Here is a 27519-nt window from a genome sequence, read left to right on the forward strand (position 1 = left end):
CTGGGACAAGAGATGGTTCAGGGCATTTTGCAAATCTGAAAGTAGTTGGGCAAATTTTGGATAATTTGAAAGAAGAAAACGGTGAAGGGGTAGAGTTTTGAACTCTTATACTTCTTTGAAACCACAGGTCTAGGATGTCTGCGATTCAGTGGGAAGAGGGCTTTGGGGAAGACTTGTTCGGCTTTGTGGATCAGGTCTAATACTGAAAGGAAGAGCTGAACTGAGGCTTGGAATTGGAAGCCTAAATGGACCGTTGAGGTGCACTGCAATTTGGGGAAGTAGTGGCTGCTGAGAGAGGATGTTTTGCATATTTTTTCTGTGGAAGAACTTCTTTTCCTATTGTGATCTCTTTAATTTATCAACTGTCTCAAACTTATGATCTCCTTTAAAGGGCATACGTGGAAGTCATATTTTGCAGGCAAATCCAGCTGATAAGATTCTGCACATGTAAATGAAAGTCATCCTGGAAAGTTGTGTCAAATTGTACTACAGCATTGACACAAAAAAGCATGGCAGAAGGTAACTGCTATATTTGGCTGGTTATGGCAATTGAGGTATGGGCCTGGAATGCAGGATTGTGTTGGTTGTTTAATGACCTAATCCAGTTAGCTGTGGTTTGCAGACCAAAATTACAGCATTGGATGGTTGCAGAGGTGGGCCTGAAAGAGTAAAGATAGAAAGTTTGACATTGTTAAAGGCTATCAGCAGATTCTTTGAAAGAAGAAACATCTTCAATTGGTACAGAGATGTGTGAAGACGGAGACTGAACAGTCTTACCACCGGAACAGACCATTTCCTTAGTCAACTCTCTTTCCACTGGATAGAGTTAGAAAATGACCTTTGGAGGGGTGGAAATCTATTCTGGAGACCCGATCCTCAAACCGACCCTTCTATCTGTTCTTGAACAGAGAATGCCTTTCTTTAGCAGGTCTCTTTGTAACCTAAGGTGCATGGTCAGACAGAACTAGGTGCGACAATGCCAAGGTTTATGCTCACAGCAGAAGTGAGCATATTCACATTTGCAAGCATATTGCTTGAAGCCTTAACATCAAGTTCATAAGAACCTGGTGGAAAGAAAACTTCTGTGGCTTCCTCTAGCACTGCTGTGGGTCCTCTTCATTCACTTCAATGTCTGCCTCTTCCAGGGCAGGCATATCCGAATCTGACTCAGGTAAGGACAGCGGAGCTGGAGAAGGAGGACTGCAGTTTTGAGGCCCAAACAGTGATTGCTGTATTAAAGCAGTTGGTTATGTAAGAAATTGTGACAAGTTGCATTGTGTCACATCGTGAAAGTTGCAGAAAAGTCTGCCATGGTCAGGTAGACCCCTTGCTGCATGCCTAAAAAAAACAGAGCTAGAATCAGAAGTAGAGACTGGTGTTAAAATCAGATCCTGCAAGAGAAGCTTCGTCACTCTGAGAATGAGTGTTGTACTGGTCTTTGGCAGAACAAATTTTTGCCTGAAATTTTGCAGTTGCTCCCTTACGCCTGGTTTCCGCCATTGTTATGGGTTAGGAGTTAGGGTATTCCTGTGGGGTACTCAGGAAGTAGAGTGTGTAAAAAGGGTAAGCATCTCCTGAAAGGATAGCACTGCAACCTAGGTGTAGACCATTCTGTATTAAACCCTTGTGGCAAAGGATGGGAGGAAGCGTTGAGTACTTTATAGGGGCTTTAGGAGTAGCATTAAAGTGTGTGACCTGTGGTGTGAAGTAATACCTGGTCATCCACCTGAGACTAAGCTCTGAGTGGTTACGTTTTACCACCGAGTTTGAAATGTTTACGCTGTTAATTGAATAGATTCCAAACACAGCCTCAGTTTCCCGATAGCTATAAGGTATAAAACGGACACTGTTCAGGATTAGGGGCAATGGTATCAGTTCAGTAAACAGGGTGACCTTGTCCATGTCGCTAGTCCCTCTATAGGTAGGACTTGTATAACACCCTGCTAACTACATGTAGTTGCACAAAGAGCTGAGGAGAGGGCACATGCAGGATCCAGTGCCCAAAGCAACATTACAGGCCATCTGCATGGTATGGGGTCCAGGTATGGTTTCCAATGTTAGACCAAACTACACCCATCTAGATGTACTGCTTCTATTGTTTTATTAGAAGACAGTAACACACTGAGTGAAGAGTTGATTGAAGATTCAATGTAAAATAATAAATAGCCAAGAGTGAATTCTCCACAGGTTAGAAGAGGTCTGTCACTTTAGGGCACTAGCAAAAAAAACTCAGGCCGCACAGTGTAGGGTAGATTTTCAGTGTCCTGTACGAATAAAATAGTAACATGGTACCCATGGCAAACATTTTCGATGTTATCACTTTAGGGCATCTGCAAAGAAAAGATATCGAATTGCTGTTTTTTATTACATAAAGGTTAATATGCAGACACTGTACATTATGTAGTCTGTATTAATGTGGGCAAAAATAGGATTTTTTAAAACAGCTTACCTGTAAAATCCTTTTCTTTCGAAGGACATCACGGGACACAGAACCACAGTAATTACTGATGGGTTATATAGGGTATCACTGGTGATTGGACACTGGCACACCCTATCAGGAAGTTCAACCCCCTATATAATCCCTCCCCTTGCAGGGATACCTCAGTTTTGTAGCCAAGCAATATAGTGCATTAGAAGAGGGGCGGGACCTCTGTGTCCCAATGATGTCCTTCGAAAGAAAAGGATTTTACAGGTAAACTGTTTTAAAAAATCCTATTTTCTTTCTTGAACATCACGGGACACAGAGCCACAGTAATTACTGATGGGATGTCCCAGACCAATGCTACCTGAGGGGGGGGAAACCACGACCAAGTAGGGTGCAATCAGACCTGAGGACCCTGTACCGCTGCCTGCAGCACACTACGCCCAAAGGCGATATCCTCATGCCTTCTCACATCCACCTGATAAAATCTGGTGAATGTATGGACTGAAGACCAGGTTGCGGCCTTGCAGATTTGAGCCATAGAGGCCCGGTGATGCACTGCCCAAGAAGCACCAATAGCCCTTGTGGAATGTGCCCTGATCTGAAACGGAGGAATCTTCTGTTTCAAACCGTAAGCTTGAATGATCAATTGTTGAATCCATTTAGAAATGGTAGCTTTTGACGCTGCCTGTCCTCTATTGGGACCCCCTGGCAGCACAAACAAAACATCCGTCTTGCGGATCTGAGCAGTTGCCCTGAGATAGGCCTTAACTGCTCTTACTACATGCAACGAATGTAGAGATCTCTCTTCCGAAGAACAGGGATCTGGAAAAAAGGAAGGCAGAACAATGTCTTGGTTTAAATGAAAATCAGAAACCACCTTCGGTAAAAAACTAGGATGAGGGCGCAGTATCACTCTATCCTTGTGTATAATCAAATAAGGCTCCTTACAGGAAAGGGCTGCTAATTCTGAAACTCTTCTAGCAGAAGAGATGCCCACCAGAAAAATTAACTTCCTTGTCAACAAGACCAAAGGAATCTGACTTATTGGTTCAAAAGGCTGTTTCTGTAACACAGCCAGGACCAAGTTCAAGTCCCAGGGGTTTAGGGGCGCTTTAACCGGAGGATTAAGACGCATCACCCCCTGCATAAAGCTTCGGACCAAAGAATGCAAAGCAAGTGGCCGCTGAAATAATACTGATAAAGCAGAGACCTGGCCCTGGATGGTACTCAAGGCCAGCTTCAGCTCTAATCCTAATTGTAGAAAATCAAGAATTCTACCTATGACATATTTCCTGGGATGCCAACCTCTGGATTCACACCAGGATACATAAGCTTTCCAGACTATGATAAATCATCCTGGAAGCTGGCTTCCTTGCATTAATCAAGGTAGATATGACAGGACCTGAGAGCCCACGACTCTTCAGAACGTGGGTCTCAATAGCCAAACTGTCAAATTTAGTGTTTGTAAGGCAGGATGGAACACTGGACCTTGAGATAACAGGTCTGGGCGTACCTGTAGGGTCCACGAGGAACCCACCGTCATCCTTACTATTTCTGCATACCAAGTCCTTCTGGGCCAAGCGGGGGCCACCAGAAGTACCGACTTCCTTTCCTGCTTGATCCTGCGAAGGAGTCGTGGCAGTAGCAGAATAGGCGGGAATGCGTAAATCAGTGAGAACTGATGCCACGGAATCACCAACGCATCCGTCCCGCATGCAAGAGGATCTTTTGTCCTTGCCACAAATCTGTCTATCTTTTTGTTGAATCGGGATGCAAAGAGATCTACATCTGGAACCCCCCATCTTTGGCATATGGCCCAAAAGACATCGGGATGCAGAGACCATTCCCCTGGAAGTAACTGCTGGCGACTTAGGTAGTCCGCCTGCCAGTTCTCTATTCCCGGGATGAAAACTGCCGATATGCATGGCACCATGCATCTCTGCCCAGATTAAGATCTGGTTCACCTCCTTTTGAGCAGCTCGGCTCCGGGTGCCTCCCTGATGATTGACATAAGCCACTGCTGTGGCATTGTCGGACTGGATCCTGACCAGACAACCCTGTAGCCTGATAGTCCAGGCTTTTAGGGCTAGATATATCGCCCGGATCTCCAGAATGCGACAGGTGCATCGGAAAGTCTAATGCCTGAACCTTCTTGTTCCAGGTCGACAGAATACTGTGTTGCAGCATTCTTGAATGAAACTGAGCATAGGGAACTGCTTCGAATGAAGACACCATCTTCCCTAGTAGCCTCATACAAAGGCGGACAGAGGGACCCTTCTTGGTCCTGTCTGCCAGAATCAGCTCCCTTAAAGCAGCGATCTTTGCCTGGGGTAGAAATATTTTCTCCTGGCTTGTATCTATAGTCAGACCTAAATACTCCAGTCTTCTTACTGGTTTTAGGAAAGACTTTTCTAGGTTGAGGATCCAACCTAGGTGTTCTAGATACCTGACTGTGGTCCTCAAGTTTCCATTCAAAGAGGCTACCGACCGGTCTATCAGTAGCAGGTCGTCTAGGTATGCTACGACAGCTATACCCTGAGCCCTTATCTGGCCAGAGGAGGAGCCAAGATCTTTGTGAACACTCGAGGTGCAGTGGCTATCCCGAAAGGCAGAGCCACAAACTGGAAATGGCGCCCTCCTACCTCGAAGCGCAGAAACTTCTGATGAGCAGGAAAAATGGGCACATGCAGATATGCATCTCTGATGTCTATCGATGCCAGAAATTCTCCTCCCTGCAGGGTGGGAACTACTGTCCGAATTAATTCCATGCGGAAGGATTGAATCCTTAAGAATCGGTTCAGATCCCTTAAATCCAGAATGGGTCTGACATCCCCATTTGGCTTTTGGACCGTAAAAAGGTTGGAATAGAAGCCCAATCCCCGGTCCTTTGCGGGAACCATCATAATGACCTCCTGCGACAAAAGTTGCTCTAACGCTAGAAGGAGCGACTGCTTCTTCTCTGGATCTCTGGGGACACTTGATCTGAGAAACCGAGGAGAGGCAAATTCCTGAAACTCCACAAAATGGAAACCCCGCCAGGAGCTTCTTACATGGTGCTTCGGCTGACCAATTTTTCAACCATAGGATTCTACGTATATGCACCAACCCCAGTGAAAGACTGGAGGTTTGTACGATAGAATCTCTAATGGCGTCAACCACAAAGCATAAGGCCGCTGGAAGGTTAGCAAACCCCTGGGCCTGCTGTTCAGGTAATACTTTGATGACCTGCTTAACATGGTCTCTTAAGTATTGACAGACTCCAATCGCTGCTACTGCAGGTTGAGCCACTGAACCTGCTAAGGAAAAAACATCCTTCAATAGGGATTCCATCTTTTTATCTACAGGATCCCTGAGCATCTGAGCATTGTCTACAGGACAAGTCAGACTATTATTTACGGAGGAAATGGCGGCATCAATGGCCGGTATTCCCCACATTTTAATAAACTTTTCTTCCATTGGATAAAGTGTTGAAAACTTTCTCGGCGGAAAAAAATGTTTGTCTGGGTGATCCCACTCAGAATAAATGAGCTTTTCAAGTAAATTATGAACAGGAAAAGCCTGTGCTGCTTGGAAAGGTTTCAGTGACCCCAAAGCAGAAGAGGATTCTTTAGCAGTTTCAGGCACGGGCAACTTAAATGTGGAGTGGACCAATCCAGTAAGGATCTGCACTAAGACTTTCTCCTCTTGGGAAGTCGCAGAGGGTCCCTCTCCACCTGATTCCTCCAAAGAGGAATTATCCGTCCCATCCTGATCCTCTGAAAGGGATTCATCTCCTTTATCCCAGAATTCCTCTTCCTGAGGGTCTTGGGGAACAGAGATAGGCCTAGTGCGTTTTCTTCTACTGAGTGAAGACGTAATCACGGCCATTAATCTTTCCTCTAGACCATTAATGGTTGAGGAAAAAACCTCTTGAGTAATGGCTGAAGTGCCAGAAGCAGGTGTAGCCCCCGACCCCAACGGCTCTCCCTGGCTAGCCGTCCCTGGCCCTTCAGGGGGGGGAGGATGCTGCTGACAGGGGGCCCTCAGAACCTGAACGAGATCCCCTAGTGTCTCTGGTTCTTTGGGTGCTTGAACCTCTTCTACCCATAGTGCAAAGCAACAAGGTGTGAGGTATACAAATGAACACTGCCTGCTGAGCGATGTAGTCTGGCTAAAAGCCTTGCTACCCAATGCTCAGTCTGGTGTTACTTCAGTAAATGCTGCCTAGGAGAATGCCTGTGTCCCAACTTACATGCGACTGTCAGCTCTGTGTCTCTCCAAAGGCTGTGTGCACCTGTACAGAGTGCCTTAATAGCCTGCAGCTGGCCTGAGTGGGAGTCTAAGCACCTGTGCTGACGTCCTGCCCCTCCCCCTCACCCCCCTCCCTTCGAATTTTGAAAAAAACTAGCGCTTCCCGCGCTGGCCGACTCTCCTGAAATACTATGGAGGAAGGCTGGGGGAGGAGGGAGAGAAGCTGGTAATGAAGACCTGCCTAAAAACGGCAATGGTCGGAAATGGCGGCCAAGGCAGCGGTGCCTGAGTGGTATAAGCGCTTTCTAGACCCCTGTGGCCTCTCTCTAGCCTGGGGGGAACATTCAAACATGAGAAATCCCCCCATCCATCCTACCGTGAGCCGGCTTGAGACGCTGAAACATGTGCAGCATGAACACTGAGACAGACAATCCAGCATGACAAGGTTTGTGCTCTTGGCAGCCCCCGGTGGTCACAATAGGCATAGCATGCATTTACCTTAAAGGAGAAACCTACTAGAATTAGAAAATTCTGTGGAATCTCCTCTTAACTTATCCAGCCGCAGGGTTCAGTTTACACAGACCCAATCTTCACCTCTCACGGTGGGCTCCATTTGAAAAAAATGTCAGACTGGGGCCCCCTACGAATAGGGGGATCCTGCAGTTCTGGGCCCGTAAAGCACCCGACTAGAAATTAGGCTAGAAAACCATTTTCTAATATGCGGGGTCCAGCTCTCTAAAAAAAGAAGCGTTACAGGTAAAACCTCTTTTCTTCGGACACGAGGCCCGGGTACCATCCAATTCGGCCTAGAAAGGACACTTTGAATGGATCCGGTCTGCCTGACTTGCCCCAGTATAGGATATAGGATATTCCCTTTGGAGCTCAGCACAGCACATCTTTACACGTCCATCACCTAAGACACTGGCGTAAAAACTGAGGTATCCCTGCAAGGGGAGGGATTATATAGGGGGTTGAACTTCCTGATAGGGTGTGCCAGTGTCCAATCACCAGTGATACCCTATATAACCCATCAGTAATTACTGTGGCTCTCTGTCCCGTGATGTTCGAGAAAGAAAAGATTAATAATATGAACACAGATTTTAGAAAAGTCTAAAAATGTATAATAGTTACATCATGGGGCGTGGTCTGACCTCGCTGGGAGATGGCCGCTTGAGACCTTAGCTCCCGTCGCTACAGGTTCCCTCCACTGAATAGGAAGCCCATCTTCGCCCAGACAGCCTTACAATTATGGGGACAGCTTCACGGAACTCCTCCTCTGCCTCACAATCTCGCTCTTCCCGCAGACAAACGGGCGGTCTGTCCCAGAACATTCCGGAGCTGTTCCGGACGCAGAGGCACAACATCCCACCAAGGCTCCTCACAGATTTCGGCCCCACCGCTGACTGGAATGTCGATTGCTCTATCCACACAGGAACCAGGGGAAGCCTCTGTCCACCAACAACAACCCAGCCTCTGATCTCCGAGCAGTGGCGGTGGATATTAAGGACACCTTGTCGGCGGCTATAGCCCACTTGCGCCTGGACATCTGCGCCATGGCTGACAGGGTGCAGGAAGTGGAGAAGACCGCAGCACAGCATGACACGGTCTTCCGCCGAGTGACCCACAAGGTAGACGAGCATACCCTACAACTCAGGGACATCCAGCGGCATGTGGAGGATCTCGATAACAGAGGCAGACGCCACAAACTGTGGGTCCGAGGTCTGCCTGAAACGGTTGACACTGAACAGCTTACGGCAACCATTACTGGCATATTCAACAACCTCCTTGACAGGCCCACACGGATGGCCATAGAGATGGAGAGAATCCACCACCACGCTCTCAGACCTAAGGGGAGAGACACTGACTCCCCTAGGGACGTGATCTACTGGCTAGTCGACTACAGGCCGAATGAGGAAATACTGAGAAAAGCTAGAAACAGGATACATCTTTCTCATGGGGGCTCAGACATTCACATCTATCAAGACCTCTCCAGCATCACCCTGCAACACAGGAAAGATTTGAAACCACTGTTGGACACCCTGCGCACCAAAAGGCATTCACTATAGATGGAAGTTCCCCTTTGGCCTTTCAACTACCAACCAGGGCCGTACAGCACTGCTGCGGGTACTGGAGGAACTCGAACCCTTTTGTGACACCCTAGGAATTCCTGTGATGGACGTCCCGAACTGGTATGCCGAATTCCGTTGCGCCACTACAAGACGAGAGCCACGAGGCGAAGAACCTATGGAGGCTCAAGAAACCAGATATCGCAGGCAGCGATCCCCATCAGGGAGTAGATCCCAAGCTTAGGCCCGCTGATCCCATAACAGCTCGAGCCCTACCGACTCTCCGCGCTCAAGGGTCTGACGCGACTACTGATCGTACTGCAGACAGTCCTGCAAGTTAACTGACTGGACATGATTACCCCAGATAAGTGTGTTATCTTATCTGGGGTGATCCTGGGATACACGCCAGGATGCGGGTCCGTATGGTCAGTGTCACCTATGCGCAATGGCCCTATGCACGGATACTGTGCTCTACTTTATGATGCAAGTTATCACGGGCGTTGCAGACAAGGATTCACTTTACCATCACTGATCGTAGTATGCCATCTGGCAGAGGTGAATTGTAGGCATCCAGGGGGCAAACTCGAGTAATTCCCAACTTTCTAGGGAATCCTCCCCCCCCCCCACTATTACATACCAGGGATTATGTCGCCTTCTTCAGAGACTCCAGTGCTCATCTCCAGTTGCCCCCAAGGGGCATAATCCGCGATGCAGGCCGCAGGTCTCTAGTCCTAATGTATATGAGCTTCACATTGTACGGTTAACCATGAGACACACCAGGCCAATCAAGGTGTGCCCATACACACCAGGGGGATTAGCCTAGTACATGAACCTTTTAAGAAGGGTGGGTGAAATGGACCCTCTAGAGATTCTCCTTACATCTAAGGTAGGCCTTGATCTGTTACATATTGAGGTACTTAGTGCTAAATCTGAGCCACCCAACAGCAAGGGCCCTACCAGGACTCCAAGGTTCTATTAGCCAGGAATGGAACACCTGTCTCCCACCGCAGTATCACTGAGCATGCTTAGCAGCACTCCCCCCCCTTCCCTCCACTACGTAGCAGAACCACTTGGCGTACCTGGGGTTGATACCTCCACATTACATAGGGTCGATCAGGATTTTGCCTGGCTCCCACGCCAGCGGTGATATACCTCTGTGAGCCAATAAAACTTGCTCCTTACACCCTGGAATGCCTTTTCCAACTGGGGCATCTAGGTTGTGTAGTGGGCTTCGCCCCTAAAAACTAATGCCACTCAACCCCCAGGCCTGCCCTGTTTGCCATAGACGGCGCAACAACCCACTGCTATAACCCCACCTCCTTAACTTTCCTATGACCCGCCCGTTGCATAGACGGCCTCAATTTTCCTGCTCATTCCAGGGGCCAGTCTATCCCTACACTACCCATATAGTCACCTTGGGATGTTGGGCAGGACTATTACTTATTTCTACTTGAATATGTAAGGTTTTGACGTTTTGGAGTCCCTCCACTTGTTGTTCATTAAGTTTTTAAAGTTATAGCTTATAATTGTTTGTTCTAGACTGTAGCTAGGCCTTCACACATGATTTGAAAATTGAGCCGTACTCCGGACCACAGGTTTTAGGCACTACTGATACACCTCCCCTAATCCTAATTTACCACGGAGACCACCGACATCTGGCTCATACGGCAGAGATGCATCATACCTTGACCGTACATTTGCATCACCACCACTCCGTGTTTAGCACGCTTTCCTTATACCTCTTCTCACGCACAGTTGATACCTGTAGTGACGGGTTGACATGACACTCACACACATCTATCTCGCTTGGATTCTTCCAACCCCCACTCAGTGGCAGGGCATAGTGTTTGCCTCCTTCGGGTAGACAATCACTGGCTCTACACTGTACCTTACCACCTTTGATCTATTTTGAAGTAGGGGCAGGTCCCTTTTCTTCTCGGTTCATTGTTTAGGAGTACATACCTCCTAATCCCCCCCTACGCCTCTATCCCTCCCCTCTATATCCCCAAATCTCTCTGTACCACATCACTCTTGTGTGCTGACGTACCCCTGTACTATGTCCCACACCAGGGCCAATCAACCTCCCCTCAGGTCAAGCTATACTCCCTAAATATTCGGGGACTGAATATCCCCGAAAAACGGTCTCAGTTACTTTTACGGAGATCCAGGGCAGATGTGGTCTTCCTTCAAGAGACCCGCCCAGCATTTGGTCTTTCCTCACTTCCGGCTCTGATCGTGTCCTCCGGTTTTCGGATTCACTGTGTACCAGCCAGAGCGCCGTTCAAGAAGACAGGTCCCAGCTTGGCTGGTCAGCCAGTGGGACAGGTGAAATCATTTGACGCGATCTACAGGGCACCTTCTGGTCACGGCGAGTCTGGCATTCCACGTTCAACCATCTGTTGCACTTTAGAGAGTGGTGTCCCTCCCATCCCATTTTTTGTGCACACTGGAGCTACAGAGTCTGCTACTGAGGCTTGATATACAAAGCACACTTGCTGACACTAACCCTTTGTTATCTGGAGTTATGGTGGCATTGCTTACACTATCATTCAGAGTACTTCGATCCTGACAGTGATTTGTTTTTAACCAGTTTGATTTTACTTTTTTATTGGCAGTTGTTTTTTTTAACTTTGATGTGCATCCAATAAATGAACTTGATTGTTTACATTATTTATAACAATCTTTTATTGCTGGCCCCATCGAGCGCTGCATTTTTGTCTATTTTTTTTTTCCTTCAAGAGACACATTTCAAATCCAACAACATACTGAACCTACACAGCAAGTTTTATCCCATTGCATATCACGCTACCACTACCGAATCTAAATCCAAGGGAGTGTATCAATTTAAAAAAATTGCTCTATCCAAATCCAAGACACACTACTGGATGTAAATGGCCATTATATCTTTCTGAAAGGCAAACTGTACAACAAGCCCATCACACTAGTGAACCTTTATGCCCTAAACAAATTCCTTTCTTTCGGGACACCCTACAACTCCTCACCACATATCACACTCCTCCACTTTACCGTACAGAGCACTTCGAACAAATAAAACACAGCTTAAATATCTGACTCTGCACGACACGTGGTGCACAATGCACCCAAACACAAAAGATTTCACATTTTTCTCTCCACCCCATAACAAATACACGAGAATCGACTATTCAAACGGACCTTGAATCTCTCATGACAGCAACCATAGATCCTATGATCCTCTCGGACCACCTCCCCATCTCCATCACCCTAACATTTGACAATGCCCACAAGAGCTACACTTTGGAGACTCGATAATTCCCTCCTTAATGACCCTGAAACCGTAAAGGCATTGAATTCATGCCTATTGCAATACTTTCGCGAGAATGAATCTTCCAAGATCCACCCAATGACCCTCGGGGTGGCGCAAAAATGTGTCATCAGAGGAGAGCTTATCTCCATCGCTGAGAAAAGACAGAAAGCTAGACAAGCCCTTATTAAAGAACTATCGGAACGCATTCATTCACTCGAAAATAAGCATAAACAATCATTAGCAGCAAAGACTTTCAATAAGCTCCTGAAGGCCAGGGAAGCCCTGCTTGAGGAGCTGGGGAAAACGACTAGACGCAAATTTGCACTGATACGTCGAATGTTCTATGAATTTAGCAACAAAATCGGGGAAATTGCTTGCCAGAGCTCTTCAATCCAAAAAGGCAGCCTCGACCATTCATTCCATTTCTGACCCCGCAGGCAACAAGATCTCCACCTCTGCAGGCATTGCGGATCAGTTTAAACAATTTTATAAAAAACTCTATAATCTACCCACCCCTATCATAACTGATCAAACCACAAAACAGAAAGGAGTTGATCACCAACTTCCTTTCGCAATACTGCCCTAAACCCATTACCTCTGAAGAAGCTGCGGAACTAGATAAACCGATTGCATGGGATGAATCTGTTGCGGCCCTGAAGCAGCTAAAGACGGGCAAGTGCCCCGGTCCTGATGTCCTGTCTGTTGGTTACTACAGGTCCTTTACTGACACAATCCTCCCGTACTTTTTAAAATGTTTAACTCCATTCCCTCCCTTCCTCATAATAGCAGAGACCTCCTCGAAACCCACATTACCCTGATTCCGAAACCGGGTAAAGATACATCACAGGTCTCAAACTACAGGCCCATCTCACTACTAAACGTTGATGTGAAACTTTACGTAAAAATACTCGCCAATCGCATACTCCCCTTACTCCCCAATTTAGTCTCTTTAGATCAGGTAGGATTCATCCCCGACAGGGAAGCGAGGGATAACACCCTGAAAGTCATTAGCGTGCATTCACTGGCTATCCAAATTACCCACACCAGGCTTGGGACTACATGACAGAAGCCCTAAAAGCACTGGGGTTCCGGGATCGCATGCTTCAGTTCATCCTTGCACTTTACTCATCCCCGACAGCGAGAAGTTAACAGTCGCGTGTCCGATGCCTTCTACGAACACGCCAGGGTTGCCCCTTGTCCCCTCTCATATTCATGCTCACCTTGGAGCCTATACTCCGCAGACTTCGGGCTAACCCAGACATTAAAGGGGTGGAAATAAACGATAGACAATACAAACTAGCGGCATACGCAGATGACATCCTACTTTTCCTTACTGATCCCATCATCACAATTCCCAACCTACTAAAAGGTCTTTTAGTAGGTCTTCTTGAAATTAATTTTGCAAAATCCAGGGCCATAAACATATCTTTGCCCGCCATTACAGTGTCACTTTGCCAAAATAACGTCCCCTTCGGTTGGGACATGCACGCTCTCATCTACCTAGGAATCAAACTACCAGTGAATCTATCAGACCTATATTCCAGGAACTTCCTTCCTATACTCAAAACTATACAAAAAGACCTTCAGAACTGGAACAAAGGTTCCTTCTCTTGGTTCGGGAGAGCGGCAATAGTGAAAATGAATATCCTCCCCAGACTCCTTTACCTCCTACAGACTATACCGATCAAGCTACCGGTATCTTTCTTCGCCACATACAAACAAATGTGTCTAAAATTCATCTGGGCTTCTAAACAAAGTCGTGTGAGATCCCCCACCCCCTTACTGGCCCTACCTTACAGGTCTTTCGAACAATCTGTAACAGACTGAAGATAGCCTCGTCTCCCGGGCCCCTAACCCTGATTGACCGCAGCCCGGATTTCCCCCCAGGGATCACGGGGTCCGACACAACTGGCACTTCGGTGGTATCCTCACTTAGGGCAGAAGCTTTTTTTGACAAAGGTAAACTCCTTCCCTTCCAAACCCTGATTTCCCAACACCCCGATAGGGATATCCCCTTCTTCAAGTACCTGCAGATTAGGCATTTCTTAAACAGCCCCAATTCGTCCTCTAATTGGTACAGAGACCAGACACCCTTTGAAGCTATATGCACCAGGTCGGAACCCCAAAGATACATATCTCTATCAGGAAGATTGGGAACAAATATTTACCCATATCCACAAAGGCTCCTTGAATGTCTCAACACAAGAGAACGGCTTTAAAATATACTACAGGTGGTATAGGACCCCAGACAGAATTCATAAGTTTCATCCCAGTATCTCCCCTCTATGCTGGCGTTGCGAAGCGGCCCAAGGAATGCTTCTCCACATATGGTGGGACTGCCCCCAGATACAGCCCTTTTGGAGGGAAGCACACCGCCTTATTTCCCACATAACGACCTACACACCAGATTTCACACCAACCCAATAATTGCTCCACCACACGTCTTTGCCCCAATCGGCCTACAAACGGTCTCACACACTGCATCTCATTAACGCAGCCAAACTCTGTATACCTGTACATTGGAGGGAGAGTGTGTCCCCCCCGCATTTCTGAATGGTTACAGATGGTTGAGAGAGTTGTTGAAATGGAAGACCTAATACAACAAGCAAGAGACTCCCCGATGAAATTCCATAAGATATGGGCCTGCTGGATCCACTTTAAAGAATCTGCGGAATATCGCACCTTATCTACCACACCACCATAGCTTGACCTGGGGGATGACACACAGCACCAGACATTTGCTCCAGACAACTGAATACAGAGTCACACCTCCCCACCCCCCTCTCTTCCTTTACCCTTCCTCTCCCGTAATAAAAATCAAAGGTTTCGAGCTGTACTCATGGACAGGTGTGAATACCACACACAACTTTAAACCTAGCTTAGATAAGGAGCCTATCTCTAATACCCCATCCCGAGATGATACCTTTATATATTGGTAGGGCATGAACCATTAGAGGACTCACTTGCTTCGACCGGAAAACCGGTAAGACAACGGTATGAGGCTGGTCTGGGTGCGTCCACACCCTCTCACAGACTGATCCCGATAGCGGTGTTTGGGTGCTTAGGTGGCAAACCTGGTCCCTTGACATACTTCTAGTGGAGTCCCTCTACTTTATTAGTGTTTACCCGATATGCCCCCAAGGTAGCGGGGATTTGCAGGAATGCGCCTATGTAAATATTTACCCTACTACTGTTATGGTTCTATACGTTTTTATTGATACCTAGTTTGCAGTTTTATCAGTCATATGCATATTACTGTATAGACTTATATTCACTTATATGTATTATGTGAAACCTTAATAAAAACATTGAAACAAAAAAAAAAAAAAGTTACATAACAAGAATTCAGCACAACCTATAAACAGGTCTGAGTTACAAATTCAATCAACTTACCTTATCCACCACTCTAACTTCCACCTGCAGAATATCAGATACATGAACATGGACTGCAGCTGGTGCTGGGAAAGCCAGACAAAGATCGTAAACCATGATAGATAAGGTCCCTGGGCGCAAAGGATACACCTAGAATTGAAAAAGTGGTTAATTTTGACACGGTGATGCAAGTACTCTTTGTAAATATTGTGGAGTATTGGCTGGCCTTCAAACGGTTAATCCAGTAGCTAGGTTGGCAAACATTGCTTACAGATACCAAAACAAGGGATAGCCATACCTGGATGCTAATAAGGAATACGCTGGCTTTCCTACTTGGTAGTGCTAATGATTTTTCAGGTCTTGCAACTGCATAACGACAGTCGAGATGTTACCTGATATATGCCATTTTGAATTCCTATACATATATTTTCTGAGTTATGTATATTCACCTGTTTGATCAAAACATAGCTAATGTAAGGTTGGAAGTCTACATGTATGTTTCACATGATAGCGTGTGAATTTCTGGCATGTGTTCTATACACCATATTTTTATTTTTTCCCATTCTGTTTTTTTGTTTCTCAAATGTTTGATCGTATACATGCAAAAATAGGATTTTTATAACAGCTTACCTGTAAAATCCTTTTCTTGGAGTCCATCATTGGACACAGAGCCTAAGTAATAACTTAATGGGTATATAGCCACCTTCAGGTGATGGACACTGGCATACCCAATCCAGGAAGTTCACTCCCTATATAACCCCTCCTCCTTCCAGGAGTACCTCAGTTTTTGTAGCAAATCAATATATTTAAACCCCATAAAAGAGGGGAGGGACCTCTGTGTCCCATGATGTACTTCAAGAAAAGGATTTTATAGGTAAGCGGTTATAAAAATCCTATTTTCTTTATCGTACATCATGGGACACAGAGCCTAAGTAATAACTTAATGGGATGTCCCATAGCAATGCTATTTGAGGGGAGGGAGACACAACCCAGAGGGTACCCCCAGACTTGAGGACCTATACTGCTGCCTGCAGCACACTGCGCCCAAAGGCGATAACCTCATACCTCCTTACATCCACTTGATAAAACTTGGTGAATGTATGTACTGAAGACCAAGTTGCGGCCTTGCAGATCTGAGCCATGGAGGCCTGGTGACGCACTGCCCAAGAAGCACTACCCAACCTGGTAGAGTGAGCTTTGACTTGAAAAGGGGGAATCTTACCCCTTAAATTATAAGTCTGAATTATTACTTGCCGAATTCACTTAGCGACAGTGGATTTTGATGTTGCCTGTCCTTTCTTAGGACCCTCTGGCAGAATAAATAAGACATCAGGTCTTTCTAATCTGAGCAGTTGTCCTTAAATAGATTTTCACTGCTCTCATCACATCAAGACAATGTAGTGACTTCTCTTCACCGGAACATGGTTTTGGGAAAAAAATGATGGCAGGACAATATCTTGGTTCAGGTGAAAACCTGAAACCACTTTTGGCAAAAAGTCTGGACAAGGGCATGACACCACTCTGTCCTCATAAATAATCAAATATGGCTCTTTACAAGAAAGAGCAGCCAATTCCGAAACCCTCCTTGCTGAGGATATAGCAACCAAAAATACCAACTTCCTTGTCAGAAGGACTAAGGAAATATGTTGTATCAGTTCAAATGGCTGTTTTTGTAACACTGACAAAACTAAGTTCAAGTCCCAAGGGTTCAAAGGAGGTTTGACTGGCAGATTAAGCTGCATCACTCCTTGCATAAAACCCCGTACTAAAGAATGTGAAGCAAGCGGTCTTTGAAATAAGACCAATAAGGCTGAGCCTTGGCCTTTAATAGTACTCAAGGCCAATTTCATCTCCACCCATAATTGTAGACAGGCAAGAATTCTGCCTATGATATATCTTCGAGGGTGCCAACCCTTGGATTCACACCAGGAAACATAAGCCCTCCAGACCCTATATAATATATAGTTCTGGAAGCTGGCTTCCTTGCATTAATAAAGGTAGAGATAACTGACCCGAAAAGCCCACGTTTCTTCAGAATGTGGGTTTCAACAGTCAAGCCGTTAAATTTAGAGGTCATAAGGTAGGATAGAATATCGGCCCCTGTGAAAGTAGGTCTGGCCGTAGTGGAAGAGACCATGGATCCTCCACTGCCATCTTTACGATTTCTGCATACCATGACCTTCTGGGCCATGCTGGTGCTACCAAAATTAATGGCTTTCTTTCTAGCTTGATCCTGCAAAGAAGTCGTGGCAGCAACTGAATAGGGGGGGAATGCATAAATCAGTGAGAACTGATCCCATGGGGTTACCAAAGCATCTGATCCGCATGCGAGTGGATCCCATGTCCTGGACACAAAGTTTACTAACTTCATGTTGAATCTGGACGCTAAAAGATCTACGTCCGGAGTCCCTCATCTTTGGCAAATAGCACAAAAAATGTCAGGGTGAAGTGACCATTCCCCCTGGAATAACTGCTGGCGACTCAAGTAGTCCTGTCCGCCTGCCAATTCTCTACTCCCGGAATGAAGACTGCCAATGGGCAGAAAGGAATGTTCCGTGCCTAAGTTAGAATATGTTTCACCTCTCTCTGCACTGAGAGACTCTTGGTGCCCCCTTGTTGATTGATATAGGGCACAGCTGTGGCATTGTCAGACTGGATCCTGACAGGACAATCCCGTAACCTGGAAGTCCAGGCCTTCATAGCCAGACGCACTGCCTGAATCTCTAGGATATTGATGGGCAAGGTTCTTTCGGCTCTTGACCACTGTCCCTGGACAGTTTTCTTTTTTAGTACTGCTCCCCAGCCTGAAAGGCTGGCATCTGTCCTTACCACTTTCCAGATAACTGGTCTGAAGAATTTTCCTTTCAGCAGATTCTGGGTTAGTAACCACCAACTGAGGCTTTGGGACACCTTTGGGGACAGCCGCATTGGCAAGTCTAAAGCTTGAATTGTTTTGTTCCAAGTGGACAGGACACTGTTTTGCAACAGTCTTGAATGGAACTGGGCATAGGTAACCGCTTTGAATGAAGCCACCATCTTTCCTAGCAGTCTCATGCAAAGTGGAGAAATGGAGGTATTGCCTTTTGACCTGACCATCCGCACCAGCTCTCTTATGGAGTTGATCTTTGCCTGAGGCAAGAACACCTTTTTCTGGGCTGTGTCTATGATCAGACCCAAGTACTCCAGCCTTCTTATTGGTTTTAAGGAAGATTTCTCTAGGTTGAGAATCCAACCCAAACTTTCCAGGTAACTGGTTGTAATGCGCATGCTTTGCTCTAAACGAGCCACCGACTGGTCTATTAACAATAGATCGTCTAAGTACGCCAAGACTGTTATGCCCTGTGCCCTTAACCTTGCTAGAGGTGGGGCCAGGATTTTTGTAAACACCCGGGGTGCTGTAGCTAGCCCGACGGGCAAGGCTACAAACTGGAAATGCTGCTGTTCTACCTCGAACCGCAGAAACCTTTGGTGAGCGGGAAATACAGGAACAGATATGCATCACTGATGTCCATAGACGCCAGAAGTTCTTCTCCTAGTAGGATAGAAACTACTGACCTGATCATCTCCATGCGAAAGGAGCAGATCTTCAGGAACCAATTTAGATTCTTTAGATCTAGAATGGGTCAGACATCTCCATTCGGTTTTGGTACTGTGAAGCGGTTTGAATAAAACCCCAAACCTTGCTCTTCTGTGGGGATCTGCTTGATCACCCCCTGAGCCATTAATCGGTCTAGTGCCTGAAACAGAGATTGCCTTTTCTCTGGATCTTTGGGAACGTTTGACCTCAGGAAACGAGACGGTGGAAAGTCCCGAATTTCCAGCTTGTAACCCAGAGTTACCGTGGAGATGATCCATCTGTCCTGAATTTCCTCTTGCCAGACTTTTGCCAGGGGGGGGAGGGGGGTGCCTCTTCATGATGAGGCTTTAGGATTCTGCTTTGGAGGTTTCCGGCCCCAGGACTTCTTTTGAGCCTGGGCCTGACCCTGAGGTTTTCCTCTAGAGTCTGACGGTGGAGGCCATCGCCACTGCCTAGAGGCAGAAGCCCCTGGCGCAGGAGACGAAGCCAGTTTAAATGAAGGGCGTTTATACTTTCTTTTGACTGGTAAAAGAGTACTTTTCCCACTAGAAATTGTTTGGATGTATTTGTCCAAATCATCCCCAAATAGCCAATCCCCATGAAAAGGGAACGCAGTCAGGATCTTTTTTAACCACAGGATTCTACGCATATGTACTAGCATAAGCGTAAGGCGGGACGCCTGATGAATAGAATCTTTAATGGAATCTATGGCAAAGCATAATGCTTTTAGTAGTTCGGCCAATTCCTGGGCTTGTTGTGCAGGAACCTCTAAGGGCCTGTCTAAATTGGTCTTTTAGGGATTGACAGACGCCGTTTGCAGTGACTGCAGGCTGAGTAACAGCACCTGCCAAGGAAAAAGCGGATTTTAACAGGAATTCCAACCTTTTATCTGTTGGATCCTTAAGCATTTGTGCATTGTCTACTGGACAAGTTAGACTTTTATTCACACAGGAAATCGCAGTGTCAACTGCTGGTACCTTCCATTTTTTTGGTGAATTTCTCCTCCATGGGATAGAGAACTGAAAATCTCTTAGGAGGGAGAAAATGTTTATCTGGGTGATCCCATTCAGCATAAATAAGCTGTTCTAGTAATGCGTAAACAGGAAACGCATGCTAAGGCTGTAAAGGTTTGAAGGAACCCAAGGAAGAAACCGAGCTTTCAGCTGACTCCGTTAGGGGTAGCATGAAAGTAGAACGAACCATCTCTGTAAGAGATTGTAACAGCAGTTTCTCAGATTACGAGGCTGAAAAAGGTTCATCTACCATTGTTTTCTCCGCAGAGGAATCATCGGTTTGTCTTTCCTCCTGATTGCCTAAGGGTAACACCTCATCCTGTGCCCACTGTTCCCCTTGCAAAGGGTCTAAAGTGGGGGAGGGGAGGGGGATCTAGCACGCTTCCTATACATTTGAATGGAGGAAGCGATTAAAGCCGTTAAGGCCCCGCAGGGCGGAGGAAAAGACATCTTCAGTCACGTATACAGGGGCTGAGATGTGAGAGGCAGTTGCACCATCAATTTGTTCCAATGTCTCACCTTGGCTTGCTATAATTGGTATTTCAGGCGAGGATGACAGTTTGGAGACATGACTGAAACTCCTAATGCCTGGGAGTGAAATCTTTGGTTTTTTGATATGCATAGCCCTAAGCACAAAAGCAGAGGCACTATTAAATTGCACTACTTGCTGAACATAGTCATGACAGAATGATGCCGCTATTAAGTTCAGCCCAGTGCTGGGAAAAAAATTCTTCCTGTATCAGGAATGCCACTTGCAGCCCTTACGTGCCTCACCGCTCATGTGTCCCGTGTGCAGCCTGCTTGCTTCCTCCTCGCTATCAGCCGAGGAGAGACTGCTCCAGCTGATTTTTTAAACCTGTTTGTTTGCCGTGCGTCCTCCAGGAATATTCCCGCGGGCGGCTTTCGGGTCTGCAGACCCAACACGGGGGGGGGGGGGGGCAGAGCCCTATGATACCAGCAAGCACAGAGAAAAAACTGTCGGCGCAAACTTTGGGACCTCTGCACCCCCTGCGGTGGGAGGGGGGGGGTTTACAAGGGGGGTACACCACTGATGTTTCCCTAACCGTCTGGTCCCTTCAGGGGGGAGAAAAAAAGCATAGCAGATCTCTTACCTGAGAGAAAATCCCCCCGCACAAGCTGCTGCAGCCACACACAGACTGACAACAGATTAAGGTATGTGCATAAACTCCCTCTAGTGGAGAATTAAGGCATGACAACATTTTTTCCCTTGAAGAATTCATAGGTGGACTCTTTAGTTCCTAAGTTTCTTCTCTTACCTTATCCCCACCGCAGGATTTGCTGAATTAACAGTCAATCCAACATTCACCCATCACGGCGGGATGCGTTTTAGCAAACCTTCAAGGACCGGGTCCCTTTTTTTTGGCGTACCACTCCCTTGGACCTGTAAAAGCTTTTAGGTAATGTAACGTGATCAAAGCCCTGGGTCCCGGGGTTCAGCCCTGCAAGAGAGGCGTTACAGGCAAAACCTTGTGCTTCGGATATGAGGCCCAGGTACCATCCACTTTGGCCTCAGTGGCACTTTGGATGGATCCGGTCTGTGGAGGCTATTTAAATCCAGCATGGATCCCTCCTGGAGCTCCCCAGAGCACATCTTCACTTGTGACCAACACCTTAGACACTGGCGAAAAAACTGAGGTACTCCTGGAAGGAGGAGGGGTTATATAGGGAGTGAACTTCCTGGACTGGGTATCCTGGACCAGTGTCCATGACCTGAAGGTGCTTATATACCCATTAAGTTATTACTTAGGCTCTGTGTCCCATGATGTACGATAAAGAAAACTGATAAAAATTATTGGAAAAAAAAAAAAAAAAAAAAAGAAAAAGGTCACAGATCTTCCAGATACATTTTATGACATCAAACTGCAGCAGTATTTTATTTATTTAAAAAAAAAAAATGTAAAGCTATAGATGTTTATTTTTTTATGACCCGGGATAAAATTATATTTTAATTGGGAAAACATAAAATATTACATATTATTTGTCATCGATTGCAGTCAGCAAGTAACATTCTCTAGGATTCTCCATACTTTCACATGCTGCTTTACTAGCCATAAATGGGTATTTTGATTTATTACAGGTATATAGCGCTTTACATATATATTGTACATTCACATTGGTCCCTGTCCTCATGCAGCTTATAATCTAAGGTCCCTAACTCATATTCATACACACATACTAGGGCCAATTTAGACACGAGCCAATTAACCTACCATAATGTCTTTGGAGAGTGGAGTGCCCAGAGAAAACTCACGCAAGCACAGGGAGAACATGCTGACCCCAGTGCTGCCAGTTGGAAGTGCTAGAATTTCGAACAAAAAAAATCTTAGAAAAAGAAGGTACAAAGGGCATTTGTTTGTTTTTCTAATCATTAGTGAATCAAATTGATGCTCATTATCAACTCCAGCGAGGAGAAAATTCAAAGGAGCAGGATGTAAAAATTTTCTTCAACGAACACATTTCTAACAGTGTATGCGGTTTTTGTTTGGTAAAGTCCATTAATTCTCAAATGTTAAAAGCAAATGAAATCTTTTGAACGTCAAACGAACGTTCAGAGAATTTTTGCAGAAATTTTCCTAAGAATTTTGGTTCGAAATTCTATCCATCTATGGCCAGCCTAAAAGAAAAGTATGTTTTTTTTTTCTCTCTCATACTTACCTTGGTGGATGTCCCCTGCCGGCTCCAACACTGAGAACCGAGCGATTGAACACTGTCGATCACTCGGTTCTCACAGCTTTGTGAGCAGAGAGGTGGTGACTGCCAGTCACAGCTCTCGGCTCTGCCCACTCCTCACTCAATGGAGCGCGGGGCAGTGGGAGCGGCCGGCTCAGGCTCTCTAGGCAGATCCCGACTCTGTGGTCGTGATGACACGGAGCCTGGACCGACTGACATCAGCAGAGAGCAGACTTCAGCCCGCTCTCTGCTGAAAACGGGTCACAGGAGTGCAGAACCAAAAAGCACACCAAAATTCTCCAAATGCTCTGCAGTCAAACAGCCGACATTAAAAGTTTACTTTTAAAAGAAATACTTTATACGAATATCAAAAATATTTTAAGAGGGCAGTTTATAAAAAAAAAAAAAAAAAAACATTATAGCCCCACTTTAATGCTGATGAAAGGTATGTATTTCATAAGTTGCAGATGTGTGTTTAAGACAGGCAAGTATAAATTTAGGTTTCTATTTAAAGTACAGCCAAAGCTGGTTTGGCTGTTCTTCTCCTGTGGATCACAAGACTGCAGTTCGTTCTGCACTCCTGTGACCCGTTTTTAGTAGACAGTAAGGATGGGCTCGGGCGTGTTCGCACACTCCACGTGCAGAGCCCGCCAAGAAGTTGGCACTGCACAGCTCTAATCACAGGCAGTGAGACATTGTCCCGATGTGCGGCTGCAGAGATCGGGAAATGTCTTACTGTCTGTGATTAGCGCAGCGGCGACTTCTTGGCGGGCTCCGCACGTGGAGCGTGCGAACACACCCAAGCCCATCCTTAGTAGACAGCTGTCGGCTGCCGTCACAGAGTCGGTCCAGGCTCAGGCAAAATCGTGACAATGGAGTCGGGATCCACCCAAAAGGCCTGGACTGGCACCCGGCTCAGCCTCTCAACAAGCCGCTGAGAGCCTGAGCCGGCCACTCCCGCCCCCCTACAGCCCAGCGCTCGAGTGAGCTGTGAGAACCGAGCGATCAGCGGTTTTTAATCACTCAGTTCTCAGAGTTAGAGGCGCTGGGGGACAGATCCAGCATTGGAACGATGCTGCATCCACCTAGGCAAGTGCGAATCTTAAAAACAAAAACAAAAAAACCCCATACATCTTTTAATCACTTTTGGTCTGTCGGTAACCAGTTCCACAACCCTGGACTAGTTCATTAAAATCTTTTAATTATAGTTTCCAACAAATCTATATTTCATTAAAACAGTACTGTCTACATTTATTTCTAGAAGCCATTTAAAAAAAATTATTACATTAGAGTACAGAAACGCATTCAGCATTTTTAAACGTGCAATTATACCCGGCCTGGGAGCCCACCATGGATGCCTAATCTAATTTTTTTTTTCTACCTCAAAAGATTTTTGAGCAAAAATTCAGCTCACTTAAACTTTTTCTGAATATGAAAATCGAATCTAAAGATTAACTATGACAAAAAAAATCATTTGAAATGATCAAATATGAGCGCTGTACTTACTGTCACAATTCCTTTTGTTTCGAGAAATATTGTTTTGACAATATTGGAAATGCTGCTGTTGATGTAAAAATATCCTGATCCCTCAGAGATAGTGAACTCAGCCTGAAAGATGAGTTAATATTGTTAAATATGTATACATCTACAAGACATAATTTCAATTCATTGGTTATTATAAAACCATTTCTGGCCCGTTAGATTTGTTTTTCTGCAACGTAACAGAAAGTGATTCAGAAGGTCTAACTATAAACGCTGAAGTTGAAAAAAATCCAAGAAAATTTAAAAAAACAAATCATACAAATTAATGTATGAGGCCCCATTCACACCTCAGAGTTTTGTAGCTTGCACCTCGAAGCTCAAAAACGCTGGAGGAGGAGAAGGTAAATCAATTATTCTCCATGGAGTTTGTTCATATCTCCACCACAAGTCATTTGAAGCTCAAATCGGGTAGATTGGTATAATTTTGAAGCATTTTCTTTCCATAGAAGTGCATGGAAAGAAAAGGTTGATTCAAGAGTTTAAGTATTTTAGTGCATTTTGTCACGCATTTTTCTGCTCAAATGCAGTAAAAAAAAAAACCATAGCCCCAATCCTTAACCCCAATATTAATTCCAAACCCTAATCCTAACCTGAATAATAATCCCTAACCCCAATATTAAACCCTAACATTAACCCCTAACCTAACAAAATAAAATAAATAAAAATAAACTCTTAGAAATAAAAGAAAAAAAATAAACGTGGATGAAAACACAAAAAAACACAACACAGCAACAAATGATGAAATGGATGATAACTTTCTCTAATGCCCAATTTAAAAAACGCCAAAGGTCAAAAACGATGTACACAAATGCTCAGAAACGCACAAACATTCGAACAACCATTTAGAAACATGACGCTCAGGTGTGACTGCAGTCTAAGTGTGTAGTATCAGTGCATACACATTATATGTTATGGCAGCTGACCCACCTAAACCAAATGGCAGCAGGATAAAATTGTCAATACATGTAATAAACTTCTACAACTGAGTGACAATTTACAATAATCATGTTTACTTTTTACATTAAAGCTAATGCATAAATCCTTTAGTACTATAAGAACCAGATCTTGAAACAGCAAAGCTCACCGTGACTTCAGGGTGATTGTAAATAGAAATAGATCCTGGGTTCACTTTAATATCTTCCACAAGCAGGAGCTCCAGACTGGCAGACACAGGGGTCAATGCTTTGTACTGGAAGAATGGAAATAATACCAAATGGAATTAGACCAGAAACTGTAACTATATTTTTTTCTGTGTTACACACATTATTATTATTTATTATTATACAGGACTTATATAGTGCCAAAAGTTTACACAGCACTTTATAATATAAAGGGGGACAGTGCAATTACAATCACCTATCACTCACAGCAAGGGGGAAGAACTGACTACTATTTCTCTGGGTGTCAGTTTTTATCTTACTGTAAAAAGATAAGGATTGCTCAGAGCTGGATTAACTCTGCGTGGCAAGACTGGGCACAGATGGCATGAAATCCTATACTGTACAAGGTGCAAGCCTTAATTTAAAAAAAAAAAAAATACATATACATATATATATATATATATATATATATATATATATATATATATATATATATATATATATATATATATTCGGGTTTACATCCACTTTAAAGGAGGAGTACATCTAAAGCTTGTTTGGCTGTACTTCTGTGGAGTTCAGACTCTTAGCAAGCAAGTTGGGAACATGTTTTCTGTGGCAGCAGTACATGGAGAAGTTCCCCGTTCTGTCAGTTTTTGAAAGCAGTTTGGCCGTAAGGGGCATCACCCACGCGGCCACGTCACTCATACACAGAGCTCTGTGTATGAATGAACTACAAGTCCCGACAGCCTTAGCGTCTGTCAGCTTGCAGTTTTCAATGAACTACCACAGCGCTGTGGTAGATCATTGAGTCTTCCTGTCAGCGAGTAACAGCTTGCCCGTACAGGATGTACGGGTAAGCAGATACACTGACAGTGTGCAGGAGACCTGCATGGCATCAGCGATTGCCTGATCCCTGGTGCTATGCTTTATAGGCTCCTAATATCTGCAGGAAAAAAAATTGCTCCCTCCTACAGCGCTATTGTGTTCTGGTGGCAGGGATCCTTCCCTTCAGGCTAAATGCAATAATTACAGCTAGCTGCTATAGCCGCCAGCAGTAATCACAAGCAAAAAATATGACAGGCAGGTTGTAATGAAGTCAATCAATGGGTCAACTTGAGTACAATCAGCCTGCCCATAGATGGATCGAATCTCAGCTAGTCTATTCTGAAATGGCTAAAATTTGATCCATCTATGACTGGCTTTAGTTTCACTCTCTTCTTCAAACTGCACATTAGGGACAATATTTACAACAACATAACCTAAACCTGGAAAGTAATATAAAATAAATAGCATTTACAGCCAGTTAATTGAATGTTGTTTTAAATACTGGCACCCAATTAACTTTCCATATTTCCTAAACACCAGCAGATTGTGGGAGTGCCAGAAGTAGGAGCTGATGGGGGTATATTGGACAAAACAGAGCGATCACTGTAACAGGACAGGAGACCAGAGAGATTACTTCAGCAATAGGCTGCTGTAGCTTTATCTTCTATAGGCTGGGGAGGTGCCAAAGCAAGGAGAACTTTAGAGGCCTTTTCTTTTCTGGACACCCCTTAGGATAATAGGAATATGACCAAGTAAGAAACCACAAGATTTTCTCTACTTACTGGGGTCTTTACTTTTGCTGCTCTTAAATGAGACTCCTGGTAATTGTTAGTTGTAGTAGTAATGACTGCTGTTCCCGATACTTGATGCACATGAACTGTGCTCAGACCTAAATAAATATAGAAATTTCTACATAATACTGCTCATACTGTACTGTATAATACAGCCACAACTGTTATTCAGTGGAGTAGAGCCACACAAAATGTTTTGCAAACTGAATGAAAGGTCCACGTTTCGTCATAAATGTACTTTTCACCGGTTTAAAAGCTTTAATACATTGTAATACCCATAATCATGCATAATCATGCATGCACCTGTTGTAATTTTTGCTCAGTTGCTCTAAATAAACTTCTACTGCCAATGACCACAATATCCAAGTTTGATAAGCAAGAATTTTACCCATACATGTGTGTCAACTACACTGGAACTTTTCCCTTCCAAATCAGGAACTAAGCCACCTCCAAATTGTACACATGATATTCAAATAAAATGCCCACAAATTCTCTGTCTACCAAAAACAAAAAACTTTTCCTTTGAGGCAAGCTCCTTGCAATAAATCATTGAGAATTAAGGAATAAGCCTGCAGCTAAAAACCATATTTAACCGGTT

At 45.0% G+C, this 27519-nt stretch overlaps 1 protein-coding gene across 2 annotated transcripts in view; it reads right to left on the minus strand.

Moving 5' to 3' along the window:
* NUP210 (nucleoporin 210) overlaps window positions 1-27519 on the minus strand; it is a 287888-nt gene that overhangs the window by 125455 nt on the left and 134914 nt on the right. For both annotated transcript variants that reach the window (XM_073592410.1, XM_073592411.1), the window contains exons 18-21: window positions 26913-27019; window positions 25287-25391; window positions 24167-24268; window positions 15401-15529 (exon numbers count right to left, since the gene is read on the minus strand). In XM_073592410.1, coding sequence (XP_073448511.1) covers window positions 15401-15529; window positions 24167-24268; window positions 25287-25391; window positions 26913-27019 — 443 coding nt within the window. The remainder of the gene's footprint in view (window positions 1-15400; window positions 15530-24166; window positions 24269-25286; window positions 25392-26912; window positions 27020-27519) is intronic.

This window comes from Aquarana catesbeiana, linkage group LG07 (assembly GCF_042186555.1).
Source record: "Aquarana catesbeiana isolate 2022-GZ linkage group LG07, ASM4218655v1, whole genome shotgun sequence".
In the NCBI taxonomy this organism is placed as follows: Eukaryota; Metazoa; Chordata; class Amphibia; order Anura; family Ranidae; genus Aquarana; species Aquarana catesbeiana.